This window comes from Pleurodeles waltl, chromosome 4_1 (assembly GCF_031143425.1).
Source record: "Pleurodeles waltl isolate 20211129_DDA chromosome 4_1, aPleWal1.hap1.20221129, whole genome shotgun sequence".
In the NCBI taxonomy this organism is placed as follows: Eukaryota; Metazoa; Chordata; class Amphibia; order Caudata; family Salamandridae; genus Pleurodeles; species Pleurodeles waltl.
In genome coordinates this window covers 769,657,992-769,674,485 of record NC_090442.1, presented here as the reverse complement: position 1 = coordinate 769,674,485, position 16,494 = coordinate 769,657,992, and the positions used below count along the sequence as shown (strand labels likewise).

At 49.8% G+C, this 16,494-nt stretch overlaps 1 protein-coding gene across 1 annotated transcript in view; it reads right to left on the bottom strand.

Annotated features, from left to right (window-relative positions):
• LOC138288143 (transmembrane protein 116-like) overlaps positions 1 to 16,494 on the bottom strand; it is a 112,590-nt gene that overhangs the window by 38,604 nt on the left and 57,492 nt on the right. Inside the window, exons 5-6 of the mRNA XM_069229419.1 lie at positions 8,123 to 8,221; positions 7,156 to 7,211 (exon numbers count right to left, since the gene is read on the bottom strand). Coding sequence (XP_069085520.1) covers positions 7,156 to 7,211; positions 8,123 to 8,221 — 155 coding nt within the window. The remainder of the gene's footprint in view (positions 1 to 7,155; positions 7,212 to 8,122; positions 8,222 to 16,494) is intronic.

Here is a 16,494-nt window from a genome sequence, read left to right as displayed (position 1 = left end):
TACAGCGTATTTAGAATAAGACAATGCACACACATATGGAAATCTATTCTGCAGAACAAAATGTGAATAAAACTACCTCATGGAAGTCCTAAACGCTCTTTAATATTGGGCTTCCTAGATAGGATTAAAAAATCAATTGTGGTGATGAAATGGGAATATTAGTGCCCCGTCATCCCTCCTGTCTGCTCTCTTGTCGACATGTTTCGGCCACCCTCAATGGCCCAACTGGGTCGTTCGGCCTTCCTCAGGACTAAAGATCCCACATATTTTTCAACCCCTTACTTCTAGTCTTTGTTTAGGGGGTGGGGATACATTTATCCAACACATATACCTCTTTACTTGCCACTCCTACGTAACACACACAGTTGTTCCTGGAATGACAAATAAAATGAGAAAATAAAACCAATGAGTTTTTCCAAAAACAACCCTGGTACAGCCCCCATATATTCATGGTTCTATACTTAATGCCTGAGGCTGCACCCTTTCCAAATGGTAACTAATGCAGAATCTACTGCAACCCGCAATTTATTATTTTTCCAGTGGGCATACCATAACCACATTCACACATCACCCAGAGATACTTGAGGGTTAAAGGAATAGTTCATTGACCACAACAAGCATTGCTTACCAAGTTTTACTCTGAACTTCTCTGAAACTGGAGTGCGAGTGGGAGTGTCTCCCTGTAGTCACACTGTCACGTAAAGTAAAAACGTGTAACTCACCAATACATCTCTTTAGTATTAGTCATCTTTACCACTACATTGGTCAAATACTTAATGCGCTGTTGCCCTTATGCCAAATGCACCTCATGGGTGGCTGTAGTCATGAGCCCGACGCACCTCTGTGCACAAAGTCGGTATGATTTGCAAATCATCCTTAAAAAGTATGACCCTCTCTGATCTGGTTGATCCTGCCTCTGTCTGTCCCATACTAGAATGCCGACCTTAGTAAGCATGGCTCCCATTAAGTAAATGCACCCAAACCAAGCGTATCTTAAAGCTCAATACTATGTGCAGAGGTACCTACTGGTATTCAATCAGGGGTTTGGTAGTCTCCTTCATACCCCCAAAGGCTCTCCCATTACTCACATTGTCAAGAGAAAGACACCACTACTCTGTGCCACTCACTGCCTCGTAAAGGTGCAATCGAAGTTGCTCATCCTGCCTTTATTCAGCCTGTTCCAATCAGATGCGTCAGTGTGCCTACCACGTGGGCTGCTAGGGACTGGATCGTGCTGGCTACTCCAGGGAGAAAATAGCGTGGATGACAAAGCCTGAGCTCGCTGACCATCCGGGCAGATGTAATACCCACTAGAAGGGCAGTCCTGATGGTAAGGAGCATGAGAGGACAATTATGCAAAGGCTCAAAGGGAGCTCACATAAGGAAAGTGAGGACTAGATTGAGGTCCCACTGAGGCATAATGAAAGGAGAAGGTGGGAACAAATGTTGCAAACCTTAAAAAAAAATCTATTTACAACAGGAGATTTGAAGAGGATGGCTGGTCAGGCAACCGCAGGAAAGCTAAAATAGTGGAAAGAGAGCCCTTGAGAGTGCACACAGCCCAGTGCACTTAAAAGCATTTGCCACCAAGAAACACCATCCACAAACATTCCTACTGCCAACAACACAAGGCATAGACCAAATACAATTGTAGGGAAAAGTGCACATTACCCTCCTAGAAGATGCCTTAGCAACTGGTAAATACCCTCCAACAATCCACTCAGACTCCAAAATCGCACAATCAATCAATCAAAAAATGTATTAAGCGCGCTACTCACCCAATAGGGTCTCAAGGTGCTGTGGGGGGAGAGGGAAGGTGGGGATGTAGTTTACTGATCAAAAAGCCATGTCTTGAAGTGCTTTCTGAAAGTCAGGAGGTCCTAGGTCTTGCGTAGGTTGGTGGGGAAGGAGTTCCAGGTCTTGGAGGTGAGGTAGGAGAAGGATCTGCCTCCGGAGGTGGTGCGTTGGATGCATGGGACTGTGGGGAGGGCGAGGTCAGCAGAGCGGAGGAGTTGAGTGGGTGCGTGGAAGATCACTGGTTCGTTGAGGTAGGCTGGTCCAGTGTTGTGGAGGGATTTGTGAGCGTGGATGAGGACTTTGAAGATGATCCTTTTGCTGATGGGCAGCCAGTGAAGGGATCTGAGGTGAGCGGAGATGTGTTCGTGGCGTGGGAGGTTGGGGATGAGACGTGCAGCTGCGTTCTGGATTCGCTGGAGTTTCTGTTGAAGCTAGGCTGTGGTACCAGCGTAGAGGGCGTTCATGGGTGACGGTTTTTCTGGTTTCTATGGGAATCCATTTGAAGGTCTTCCCTAACATGCAAAGGGTGTTGAAACAGGAGGATGATATGGTGTTGATTTACTGGGCCATGGAGAGAGATGAGTCTAAGATGATGCCGAGGTTGCATGCGTGAATGGAGGGTGTTGGGGGTGGTCCTAGGGCGGTGGGCCACCAGGAGTCGTCCCATACTGTCTTGTTGGGGCCGAAGATGATTATTTCTGTTTTGTTGGAGTTGAGTTTGAGGTGGCTTGCAGTCATCCATTTGGCGGTGTCAAGGAGTCCGGCGTAGAGGTTTGTCTTGGCGGTGGAAGGGTTCTTGGTGAGGTAGATGACGAGCTGGGTGTTGTCTGCTTACGAGATGATGGTGATTCCGTGGGGACAGAGGATGCTGGCGAGCGGGGCCATGTAAATGTTGAAGAGGGTAGGGCTGAGGGAGGACCCTTGGGGGACCGCAGATGATCTTGGTTGCTGGGGACTGGAAGGGAGGGAGGCAGACTTTCTGGGTTCTTTCGGCGAGGAAAGAGGTGAGCCAGTCCATGGCCTTGTGCCGGATTCCTGCATCGAAAACGCGTGCACAGAGGATTTGGTGGCATACAGTGTCGAAGGCTGCGGAGAGGTCCAGGAGGATGAGTGCGATGGTCTCGCCCTTGTCAACTCTGGTTCTGATGTCGTCAGTGCAGGCGATGAGGGCGGTCTCAGTGCTGTGGTTCTTGTGAAGTGCCAGATTGGGAGGCGTTGAGTGCGTTGTTTTCCTCTAGGAAGTGAGGCAGTCGGGCGTTCACTATCTTCTCAGTGATCTTATCGGGGAAGGGGAGAAGAGAGATGGGGCGGTGGTTGGTGAGGTCTCCCGGGTCTGCTTTGGGTTTTTTGAGGAGTGCGGTGACTTCGGCGTGCTTCCAGGTGTCTGGGAAGGTTGCGGCGTCGAAGGAGCTGTTGATTACGGTGCGGAGCTGGGAGGAGTGATTGGGCAGGCCTTGTTGAAGATGTGGTGGGGGCAGGGGTCTGTAGTTGAGCCTGAGTGGATGGAGTTCATGGTTTTTTCGGTTCCTTCGTCGTCAGTAGGGGTCCAGGTGTGAAGTTGGTTGGTGCGGGGGGTGTTGTGTTGTTGGTCATGTCGGTGGTGGTGGTGATGGTGGGTGCCGATGGTGTGAAACTGTTGTGTATGTCTAAGATTTTGAGGTGAAAGTAGTTGGAGAGGGAGTTGCAGAGGTTTTGTGTTTGACGGGGGTCGATGGTGCAGGATTTGGGTTTGGTGAACTCTTTGATGATGGTAAAGAGTTCCTTGCTGTTATGTGAGTTACTATCTATGTGTTCTTTGTAGTATGCCCTTTTGGTGGTCCGGATGATTTGGTGGTGTTTGCGTATGGTAGTTTTGAGGGTGGAGAAGTTGATTTGTGGAGGGCTCTTGGCGCCATGCTTTCTCAGTTTTGCGGCATTCACGCTAGGAGGCTTGGAATTCAGTGGTGAACCAGGGGGCGGTCTTGATGTTGCGGGTGTTGTTGTTACTTTTCAGTGGGGCAAGGGAGTCTGCGCAGGTTGTTAGCCATTGTGTGAGGTTGTGAGCAGCGATGTTGGGGTCGTTGGTGAAGAGGGGTGGAGTTTGTGTGAGCTTGGTGTTCAGGTGTTCTATGGGGATCTTGTCCCACATTCAGCAGGGTGTGGTGTGGTGTGTTGTCGGTAGTGGGTGGGGGATTTCGTGAAGGAGAAGTGTACGCAATGGTGGTCGGTCCAGTGGAGTTCAGAGGTGTGTGTGAATGTGATGTGGTTGCTGGAGGTTAAAATTGCGTCCAGCGTGTGTCCTGCTGAGTGAGTGGGTGAGGTGACCAGTTGTTTGAGTCCTAGGTTTGTGAGGTTGTCTATCAGGGTTGTGGTCGTGGGTGTTTTCCTGGTGAAAGTTGAGGTCACCAAGGAGAATATAAGTCTGTGGAGGTGAGGGCGTGGGAGCTGATGGTATCAGCGATGGCGTCACAGAAAAGGCGGCAAGGTCCTGGTGGTCTGTAAATGAGGGTTCCTCTGAGGGTGGTGTTGGCGTTTATGTGAATTAAGAAGTGTAGGTGTTCTGCACTGTCTAGGGTGTCGTGGGTGTTGGTGGTGATCTTGATGGTGCTTTTGTGTATTATGGCGATGCCTCCTCCTGGTTTGTTTATGCGGTCTCTACGAGATATTTTGTAGCCTTCTGGGATGGCTATGGCTATGTCAGGTTCTGATGAGGGGTTCATCCAAGTTTCCGTCAGGAAGGCGAAGTCAGGAGAGTGTGTTGTGATCAAGTCCCAGAGCTCGATGGTGTGCTTGTGGACGGAGCGGGTGTTTAGGAGTATGCAGTTGATGTGGTTGCGGGGGCTGTTGTTGTTGTGGTGTGTGTTGGTGCTGTTGTGGTGCATGTTAGTGTTGTTATGGTGCGTGTTAGAGTTGTTGTGGAGCGTGTTAGTGTTGTTTGTGTTTGTGGGAGTGCAGGAGAAGCGGCATGCGTGACATGTGAAAGGTCCATGTGTGCTTGGGGTTGGCCTGAGTGCCGGCGGGGTGTTGTCCTGGGTTAAGGGCGTGGAGTTTGGTGGAGGAGTAATGCTGCCTCGGGGGTCGGAGAACGAGGGCCAGGGGGACCGGCGCTGGGCGCGGTCCAGGCGTGGACCAGGCGCAGACGGTCGCAGACGGGCTTGCCTCGGGCGTACCAGCGGCATGGCCGCGCAGCGGCCGCCATTAAGAGGGGGAGGTGGGAGGGAGGAGCAGCTGGGAGGTGGGAGGGAAGGGGCCAATGGGTGAGCGAGGGGGCGGGCCGCAGGGGACGCAGCGGCAGGGAATAGAAGACCGGCGAGAGCCGACTGAAACGGGCGAGCACACAATAGGGTGGAAAAATGAAACGGGCTACAAAAATGGCACAAGGGCAGATAAAAACAATACAGAAAACGAAAAAACGATTTGAAAAAACAAAATAACGAAATGCAACAAGTCAGAGCACAACAACACAATATGCCTACCACCTGGCACCAGGGATGAGGAGCAGGCGGGTGCCTGCAGGTGGTGGAGGGCCCCGAACTCTAAATCCTGGCGGCAGACGGCGGGATCAGGGGTACAGAGGTGGCTGGTGGAGCCAAGTGGACTCCTGGCCAGAACCAGGTCAGGGGGTCACCCAGGCACACCCCAGGCTCCCTGAACATGACACCACCACTTAGTCAGACAGGACCAGAAGAGGCCTCTCAAAATATATCATCACAAGGTGACTTAGTTGGATCAACAATGGAGGAAAAGTATATGTGGGTGCGCGGCTAGAGCTGCCAGCTTCCAACCTGGGGAGCCAGGTTTGAATCTTGCCCTAGGCTCAACATGTTGTGATTTTTGGGCAAATCACTTACTATTCTCATCCCTTAAAAATAAATACATTAAAAGTGAGTAATGTATAGTTTTCATGCAAAATGTCTACTTCTTATATAAAGCGCTCTAATGACGGTTGAGCCAAGTCTGTGCTATATAAAATGGCGTGCAAAAGAAAAAATCCTGGAACCCCAGAATCACTTGTTGAGGCACCTCAAGCATCGAGTGCCACGAGATTAAACTAATGGAAGCCTGTGCATTATAGAAAACCCAACAAAATAACTTGACAGAGAGCGGAGAGGTGTGACTGGCCAAGGACAAATGGCCTCAAGACAACAGGACAAGGAAGAGATAGAAAACAGAGAACTCATGGGGAAGGAGCGTGTGAGAGGAGAGGTCATACTCTCGACAAGGGACTGTTGGAATAAGGGCAGCAACAGCACAATGACAACACCAAAATGCAATAGAACGAGTGCATGATAACACAGGAAGGTGATGGAACAGGGAGGACTGATGGGGAAGGAATACGAAACAACAGAAGGGTTTTAATGTAGGTATAAGAATGTCCGGAAGTAACAATGCGAAAACACAACAGGAAAAGAGAGGCGCTAGGACTGAAATGTGATAGGAAATTCGCCTAAGAGGACAGAGAGATGTGAGTAATTGGAATAGGCAGACCTATTGAAGGTGAGAGGACAATGATGTCACAGAGATGTGTAACAAGGCAGGAACAGAGAGCACAACAGTAGATAGAAACGTAATTGGACGTGAAATACCGCAGGGGAGTTGAGATGGCAGATATGGCAAGACAGGAATGAGATGGCACAGGGAAAGTGAGAGGACAGACATGTGGCACAGCAAGGATCAGACAGCACCAGACAAGTGATAGGACAGAGGTGAGATGGGCATGAAGAGAAAACACCAGAGTGGTGGTCCACAGCAAAGTGTGCAACGTAGGGATGAGAGAACATCAGAGAAGTGACAGGGCAGAGATGTGATAAGGCAGGAAAGACTAAAGGGCAGGCGTAAGGCAGCACTGGCTGAGAGATAGGACAGAGAGATAATATTGTGCAATGTATTGCAATTACATTTATATATCGCTTATTACCTCTGACAAGGCATGACAGTGCTTAGTCCGTTATCAAGGAGATCATTCCATGCATCGACTCCAGTATCTTTGTGATACATTCGATTAGTAAGAGCTAGTTGTGATCCGGAATGTGGCAGGGCACAGCCAGTTACCAAGACAGGAATGTGGTAAGGTAATGATTTATTAAGGTTTTACGTGAAGCGTGAATCTCACATAATGCTCAGGTGTCTATGGTAAGCGTGTACATGCCTCACAATAGGGCACTGTACTTAGGAAGCACACTGTTGTCTCACCATTAGAAGGGTAACTTCAAATAAGAAAACCTGTTAACACGATCAGCCGTGTAGTGTGCATGAAGGGTCAGACACAGGCAGTGATATCCTATGGAAAGTGTAAGCCCTATAAGAGAACATGTCCATATATAGTGTGTTTATCCCCTTCCACACCGGAGCAACATCTGATAAATGCAAAGCCCTTACCACGCCAGGCCATACTGCAGATAGAGTCTGCTGCTCTCATCGGTGTTGTCCTCCTCCTGTAGAAAGCAAAGAAATCACAAAGTGTTGGTATCTTGAAACCACATGGCAACATTACAAGGGTAGCATGAAACCTATGGAGAAGGAGCACATGAAGAAGGGCGAAGATCAGAGGAAAGAGAAGCCTGCTGCTATTAGCAGAGCGCACCTGCCTCTGATGACCTAGGGGCGCGGATTGGCTGGTCGAGAGAGTAATTAGGCATACTCTCAGCAGTCTATGCACAGAACCCTAGGGACATTCTTCATTTACCACATTTTATCAAGCTATGGCCATATATCAGTAGTTTTACAGACTGGTATATCATTCATGCTAGGAGCTTGTGTGTCCTTTAGAACTTGCATGTTGTTGAGCCACTGTAAATGTAAATGTAGATTTATATAGCGCGGCTTATCACCCGTGAGGGTCTCAAGGCGCTGTCCATGGGCACAGGGCGATTAAGTGATTTGCCCAGAATCACAGAATGTAGCGCCGTCGTGGAGGATCGAACCCCAATCTCTAGCTCCCGAGGCGGCCGTTCCGACCGCTGCGGTACATCAACACCCCTTCCTAATTGCGACTCGCAGTTCCGTTTTGTGAGTCAGTAACCAGGTTACCGACTAGCAAAATGGGGATTGGGCATCGCAATGTGCTATTTGCACGTCGCAAACAGCGAAACTAGCTGTTTGCGACGTGCAAAAAGTTTGCTACATCTGGCCCTAGATGACTTAGATTGCACATCGAAAACCAGGCCAATTTATCAGCATAAACTAATATTGAGAGCGAGCACCCACACAAATTTCCAAAGGTACTCCAGTGGGCCACCTAGAAGCAGATCCTGGAGGTGAAGGACTGAACAACTGTCGAGGAAATCTCTTGAGGGTCCTCTTTTCAAGTCCGCCAACGAGGGGTTTTAACATTCTGAGCACTTACCTGGATAGTGCTGGCACGTGCATTTCTTATGTTCCTCACAGCTCGGTGAACCTCAAAGGCATAGACAACAACCATCAGGTAGGAGACGGCATAAAACATCTGAGGGAGACAGGAGACACACCACTGTGAGAGACGTCCAACAAAAAAGATGTCAGTTACCGAGCACAGTTACCGAGCACGACAAGGGTCATAGTAAAACATCCACTGTGCAAAAGACAGATGCTGAGTCATCCTTCCAGAGTGAGACAGAGTTTCAGGGGTGTCCATCAAGGTAACACCATGACTGAGAAAAGGAGGAGAGACATACAGGCATATCCACTGAGCGAAAGAGGACTTGTGCTAAAACACCAAGTGAGACAGATACAGAGGAGTCATTTGAGATCGCCGCTGAAGATGAGATTTACTCGGACTTCCACTGGAAGAGAAGCAAACTCTCAACAGAAGAAGACAGGTAAGCACCTCTCTTTCAAGCACACTGAGGCTTCAACTCAGAAAAATGACACAATCGGAGAACTCTACTAAGTGAAGGCGAATGTGAAGAAATGCTGAGACCTTTGAGCAAGAGAGATTATATAAAAATGCCTTCATTAATTAATGACCACTAGAGAAGACAAGCAGAGCCACATCGAGTGAAAAACCAGCACAAACAGTAGGTCTTGTATTTGTGAGAGTTAGAGCTATTGGCATTGTAAATGACAATGGGCGTCATTATAACCCCGGCGGACGGCGTTAATATGGAGAAAAGTACTGCCAACAGGCTGGCGGTACTTTTCACCATATTAAGACATTGGCGGTTTGGCTCAGGCCAAACCGCCAATGTACCATACCATCCGCCACAGCGGTAACGACCACCGGCCTGGAGACTCCAGTCTTCAGCCGGGCAGCCGTCACTAGCCCGCCTGCGGCATTATGACCCCACCTACCGCCATGGTTTTCGTGGCTTCATTACCGCCACGAAAACCATGGCGGTAGGCACTATCAGTGACAGGGAATCCCTTCCCTGTCACTGATAGGGGTCTTCCCTGCCCCCCTTCCCCTCTCCTGGTTTCCCCCTCACCCACCTCCCTCTCCAGACCCCCCTTCATTCATGCACCTTCATTCACACATGCATTCACACACTCATTCCCACATTCAGCCACGCATGCAGACATTCATTCACACACACATCCACACACACTTACATACATACAAGCAGACACGCATTCACAAAACACAACATACATGCACTCACACATTCATACATGCACACACATATGACACGGAACACACACTCGCATACACGCACACACATTCACATACATCCCCACACACACACAACACCCCCAACCCCACTCCCCTGTCAGAGCACCCGAGTACCTGTTTGTCAGGGGGTCCTCCGGCAGGAGACAGGCCGGGGTGCTGCTGCCAGCAGCAGCTTCCGCCAGCAGAACACCGCCAGGCCGCATCATGTGTCATGATACAGTCTGCAGCGGTCTACTGACCTTACCGCCATCTGCCGGCATGGCCACAGCTGGATTTCCACCATCCTTCTGGCAGAAATCCAGGTGTGGTCATAATACGGCTGACGGCTGGTAGCCGCAGCGACAGTCTTTTGGCAGCCGTCGCTGCGGCGGTAGGCGGTATATGCCGCCAATGTTATAATGAGGGCCTATGTCTTTTACCTATGTGTTTTGGTTTGGAGCGTAGGGGATATATGAACAGAGACGCAGCTGCAGCACTACCTAGAGGACTGAGAATGGAGGTGCTAGTGACAGGACCAGAGAAGCAGCTTACAGCATTGTCTACAGGTCTTCGAATGGAGGTGTTCCCGACGGGAACAGAGAAGCAGCTGCAGCCCTGTCTAGGGGACTAAGAATGAGGAATTACCACTGGGACCAGAGAAGCAGCTGCAGCACTGTCTAGAGGAGTTAGAATGATAAATTAGCACTGGGACCAGAGAAGCAACTACCACACTGTCTAGAGGACTTAGAATGTGGGATTACCAATGGGACCAGAGAAGCATCTGCAATATTGTGTACAGGACTAAGAATGAGGTTTACCACTGGGACCAAAGAAGCAGCTAGCAGCACTGTCTAGCGGACATAGAATGAGAAATTGCCACTGGGACCAGGGAAGCAGCTAGCAGCACTGCCTAGAGGACTTAGAATGAGGAATTACCAATGGGACCAGAGAAGCAGCAAGCAGCACTGCCTAGAAGATTAAGAATGAAGGTTTACCACAGGGACCAGAGAAGCAGCTGCAGCACTGTCTAGAGGACTTAGAATGAGGAATTACCACTGGGACCAGAGAAGCTGCTTCAGCACTGTCAGCTGGAATAAGGATGAGGAATTGCCACTGGAACCAGAGAGGGTGCTAGCAGCATTGTCTAGAGGAGTTAGAATGAGGAATTGACACTAGGACCAGAGAAGCACCTAACAGCATTGCCTAGTGGACTTAGAATGAGGCATTACCGACAAAACCAGAGAAGCAGCTTGCAGTACTTCCTAGATGACTAAGAATGAGGAATTACCACTGGGACCAGAGAAGCAGCTGCAGCACTGTCTAGAGGAGTTAGAATGAGAAATTACCACTGGACCAGAGAGGCAGCTACAGCACCGTCTAGAGCAACGGTACTCAAAGTACGGCCCGCGGGCCGCCAGCGGCCCCACGGACCTAGCTTGGCGGCCCGCGAGACGCACATCAAACGCCACATCATAATGGCAGCAGTATGTAAACATAGAAGAGGGCCGCGGGAGCATGCTCCCGCGGCCCTCCTCTATGTTTACATACGGCGGCCATTGTTTATGGCGTTGCCCTGACGATCCTGGAAGCCAAAGCCCCATAAAAGTCAGCGCTTGCAGCTAACTTTTATGGGGCTTTGGTCGTCTGCTTCCTGTCACCGGCTCCACGTCTGCTGCCCGCCTGCCTGCTGTTCCACATTTGTGGCATCTTTACAGTGCTTTGAGTCAGGTAAGGCTCTTTGGTTTTTTATTTATTTGCTTTTAATGTAGTGTGTGTTACTGGGGTAGGCGTGAGAGCAGATTGCGCTGTGTGTGTGCGCTGTGTGTGTGTGTTACTGGGGTAGGGGTGAGAGCAGATGGCGCTGTGTGTGTGCGCGCTGTGTGTGTTACTGGGGTAGGGGTGAGAGCAGATGGCGCTGTATGTGTGCGCGCTGTGTGTGTTACTGGGGTAGGGGTGAGAGCAGATGGCGCTGTGTGTGTGCGCGCTGTGTGTGTTACTGGGGTTGGGGTGAGAGCAGATGGCGCTGTGTGTGCGCGCTGTGTGTGTTACTGGGGTAGGGGTGAGAGCAGATGGCGCTGTATGTGTGCGCGCTGTGTGTGTTACTGGGGTAGGGGTGAGAGCAGATGGTGCTGTGTGTGTGCGCGCTGTGTGTGTTACTGGGGTAGGGGTGAGAGCAGATGGCGCTGTGTGTGTGCGCTGTGTGTGTGTGTGTTACTGGGGTGGGGTGAGAGCAGATGGCGCAGTGTGTGTTACTGGGGTAGGGGTGAGAGCAGATGGCGCTGTGTGTGTTACTGGGGTAGGAGTGAGAGCAGATGGCGCTGTGTGCAGATGGCGCTGTGTGTGTTACTGGGGTAGGGGTGGGAGCAGATGGCGCTGTGTGCAGATGGCGCAGTGTGTGTTACTGGGGTAGGGGTGAGAGCAGATGGCGCTGTGTGCAGATGGCGCTGTGTGTGTTACTGGGGTAGGGGTGGGAGCAGATGGCGCTGTGTGCAGATGGCGCAGTGTGTGTTACTGGGGTAGGGGTGAGAGCAGATGGCGCTGTGTGTGTTACTGGGGTAGGGGTGGGAGCAGATGGCGCTGTGTGCAGATGGCGCAGTGTGTGTTACTGGGGTAGGGGTGAGAGCAGATGGCGCTGTGTGCAGATGGCGCTGTGTGTGTTACTGGGGTAGGGGTGGGAGCAGATGGCGCTGTGTGCAGATGGCGCAGTGTGTGTTACTGGGGTAGGGGTGAGAGCAGATGGCGCTGTGTGTGTTACTGGGGTAGGGGTGGGAGCAGATGGCGCTGTGTGCAGATGGCGCAGTGTGTGTTACTGGGGTAGGGGTGAGAGCAGATGGCGCTGTATGTGTGCGCGCTGTGTGTGTTACTGGGGTAGGGGTGAGAGCAGATGGCGCTGTGTGTGTGCGCGCTGTGTGTGTTACTGGGGTAGGGGTGAGAGCAGATGGCGCTGTGTGTGCGCGCTGTGTGTGTTACTGGGGTAGGGGTGAGAGCAGATGGCGCTGTATGTGTGCGCGCTGTGTGTGTTACTGGGGTAGGGGTGAGAGCAGATGGCGCTGTGTGTGTGCGCGCTGTGTGTGTTACTGGGGCAGGGGTGAGAGCAGATGGCGCTGTGTGTGTGCGCTGTGTGTGTGTGTTACTGGGGTGGGGTGAGAGCAGATGGCGCAGTGTGTGTTACTGGGGTAGGGGTGAGAGCAGATGGCGCTGTGTGTGTTACTGGGGTAGGAGTGAGAGCAGATGGCGCTGTGTGCAGATGGCGCTGTGTGTGTTACTGGGGTAGGGGTGGGAGCAGATGGCGCTGTGTGCAGATGGCGCAGTGTGTGTTACTGGGGTAGGGGTGAGAGCAGATGGCGCTGTGTGCAGATGGCGCTGTGTGTGTTACTGGGGTAGGGGTGGGAGCAGATGGCGCTGTGTGCAGATGGCGCTGTGTGTGTTACTGGGGTAGGAGTGAGAGCAGATGGCGCTGTGTGCAGATGGCGCTGTGTGTGTTACTGGGGTAGGGGTGGGAGCAGATGGCGCTGTGTGCAGATGGCGCAGTGTGTGTTACTGGGGTAGGGGTGAGAGCAGATGGCGCTGTGTGCAGATGGCGCAGTGTGTGTTACTGGGGTAGGGGTGAGAGCAGATGGCGCTGTGTGTGTGCGCGCTGTGTGTGTTACTGGGGTAGGGGTGAGAGCAGATGGCGCTGTATGTGTGCGCGCTGTGTGTGTTACTGGGGTAGGGGTGAGAGCAGATGGCGCTGTATGTGTGCGCGCTGTGTGTGTTACTGGGGTAGGGGCATTGTTTTGGAAAAGGGGGTGGGGTGGTTGTTCCCCATCTAAGCCCCGCCCCCTCTAAGCCCCGCCCCCCGCTGTCACTTCAGTGCGGCCCTCGGCCGCAAACCATACTGCAATTTTGGCCCCCGAGAACAAGTTTGTGAGTACCCATGGTCTAGAGCTCCTAGAATGAGGAATTACCACTGGAACCAGAGAAGCAGCCGCTGCACTGTCTAGAGGAGTTGGAATGAGAAATTACCACTGGGACCAGAGAAGCAGCTACAGCATTGTGTACATGACTAAGAATGAGAAATTACCACTGGGACCAGAGAAGCAGTTGTAGCACTGTCTAGAGGACTTGGAATGTGGAATTACCAATGGGACCAAAGAAGCAGCAGCCGCACTGTCAAGAAGACTTAGAATGAGGAATTACCACTAGGACCAGAGAAGCAGCTAGCAACACTGTCTAGAGGAGTTAGAATGAGGAATTTCCACTGGGACCAGAGAAGGAGCTGCAACACTGTTTAGAGGACTTTAGAATGTGGAAGACTGAAAGTAGATGAGTGTGTGTCTAACACGCACACAGAGCCAATTATTTCTAAAACAGCAGTGGAGGGAAACGTGGTTTGGAAAACATCAATTAAGTATACCCAAGCAGAGGCACAAGAACAAACGAAACTTGAAACATTTGGTGCATTTCTGCACACGTTATCACTGGTGTGGTGTGAACGCATTGCTATTGACAATCAAAAGAACACTAAGGCTTCAATGCTCAGACAGGAGGAGGGGGCCATCACACGCTGTAACAGGAGGAAGCGTGACTGTAGTCTGATGGCCAATAAAAATATTCTCTTAGTGAAGTCACCTGGGAGGGAACTAAGCACACAAAGGAGGGACATTTAGAACAATGCACCAATAAAAAGGAAGCATTTAAGACAAGCATAACTAAGAACGAATGGCAATAGTGGGTGTGGTTAAAGCCCATGGACTGAATACAGCATGTCTTGCAGACAGTGCATGCACGCTGCCTGGGCTCGACCTAACGACACATGCTCAGACGTCGGATGAGTAAAAGGTTACACATGCTAAGATCTCCAGAGACAGGGGAAGAAGAGCTTAACAAGGCCCCCAGACCTCCAGTGATAGAAAGCTGCAACATATCAAGACCTCCATCCAAAGACAGAGAAGATCTGAAGGACATCTCTTGCTAAGAAAGAAAGGCAACAGAGATATTTTGCTTCAATAAGGGAGAAAGGAGACAAGCAAGGATTGGTAAGAAACACCCCTTCACCCTCTTTATAACTGGGTACACTGGTAGGGCCGCACACTCAGCGTTGCCATAAATGTGTGAACTCACGGACATCAGACACAGATGTAGCATATCACTCCACAATTGTTTTCCTGCCCTCCAATCCTGGCAGAACAGTCTCTTGGAGTCTCATAGGGTTCTAGACTTTCCTCAGACTAAAGTGCTATTTTATGTTACTTATCATTTATATAGTGAACCACTACAGCTAGTGTGGTCTTATTCTTACACAAAGAAACACACATGCGCTATTCAGGGTCACGAAAAAAGAGACAAGAAATTTGCTACCTTATCCTACAGGAAGTGGCACCTCACTGAATTACATAAAGAGACACAAGATCTGTGGGTTCACTGTCAAACCAGATAATCAGAGGATAAGTCTTCACTGACTCTTTTTACCTTCTTTAGAACTGTAGGATTTGGCAGGTACAATCACTGATGCACCGAGGCTCCCAGGAGGAATTTCTGAAGACTATTTTAATGAATTTTCCTTGTTGTGTCTTCGAGTGTCTTACATGGTTAACACAGGAATCCAAATATTAATGATGCTATTTGGCCACTATTTTCTTAAAGTGTTAATTTTTATCCAGATTTCTTTTAGTCACAATTTAGTATTATTTAGATGATATAAATTTTCCTTTTTATAACTATTTTGATGTGAACTTTGCAGTCCTTGGCATTTTATGGTTCTGTGGTGGTGTGCTGTTTCTTGCAAAGCCAAATACCGCTTGCAGGGATAAGCTGAAAGTACCAGAAACAAAAGTATAGCCAAGGGCGAACTTAGAAGGGGTTTTACCCATTGTAGTTTCCATATAATTATAGCATGGACGTCTGATTCGGGTACATTAATATTCTATTTTTACTTCTACCGTTTCGCCTGCCAGTGACTTCCTCGCACACTTCAACACACAGGCATGCAAATAAACAGAGAAACGCCAACCTGTTGAAAATGCCAGCACACGGACACACCAGTAACCAAACACATACTAACACTAAGTGAGACATCATCACACAAAAGCATGGCAATACACCAAGGCACACCAAATAAAGAGAAAAGGGAACACACAGAAAAGGGCATCACGCCACAAAGAGACACTGCCAAAACTCAAGCCAACACATAAAGGCATTCCAGCACACCAAAATAAGACAAACGATCTAGGCACACTGAAGAAGCAATATGATACAACAAAGGAACACAGTATCAGATTGAGACTGGTGAACACAAAGAAAACAAATGATGGCCCATTCAAAGGATGGTCTACCATAACAGCCAACACAGATGCATAGCAACACAAATCAATATAGAGGCAGAAAAAAAATGAGGACCTGCTGACAGAGACACCACAACACACCGAGACACATGGTTACATCAACATAGCACTTCACAATCACTGACTGCTACACCCAAGAAGCCGCATCGGCTGCTCATTGCGTACGAGTTAAGGACGGCAACATTAATGTGTTGCCAGTTCTCAACAGAACATGTCCCTTGGGTACCACCACATAAATGACACACATGACTGTGCAGTGGCGCCAAAGCCACACTGGGTTTGTTAGTAATGTCACTGGCTCTGCTTCCTACCTTTTTGTTCATTGGATCTCAATGCCTTAGTTGTCTGCATTGGCTAGGAGAACTTTGTCTCCCACAGACCTGGTCCTTCTATGACGGCGTAAGTCTCAGCTAGCCGAAGTGAAGATGCTGTAAAATATGGAGCACCCCGTCCTGCTCCTTACACCAGTGAATCCAAAAACATCCATACAGTTGAACATCAAAACTACAAAAAGCCCTTCGTTACGCACAAGACAATGCTTACCTCATTCTGCACTGAACCATAAATAAAACCCAAAAGGGGTCTTTTCTAATGAGGTTTTCTCTATTTTTAATAGCTTAGCTAATCGCCTGCCTTTGATTCCACAATAACGATCCATCTGCTTGGATCGTTTGACCTCCTCCATCAACATCTGTATGATCCTGGGTGAAGGCGGTGAAACTACTTTGACCCTGTTGGACCTTTCAGCGGCATCTGACACAGGCTCATGTGCAATCTTATTGAACCATCTTGATCCAATGGACAGAAAGATGTAGCACTAAGTTGGCT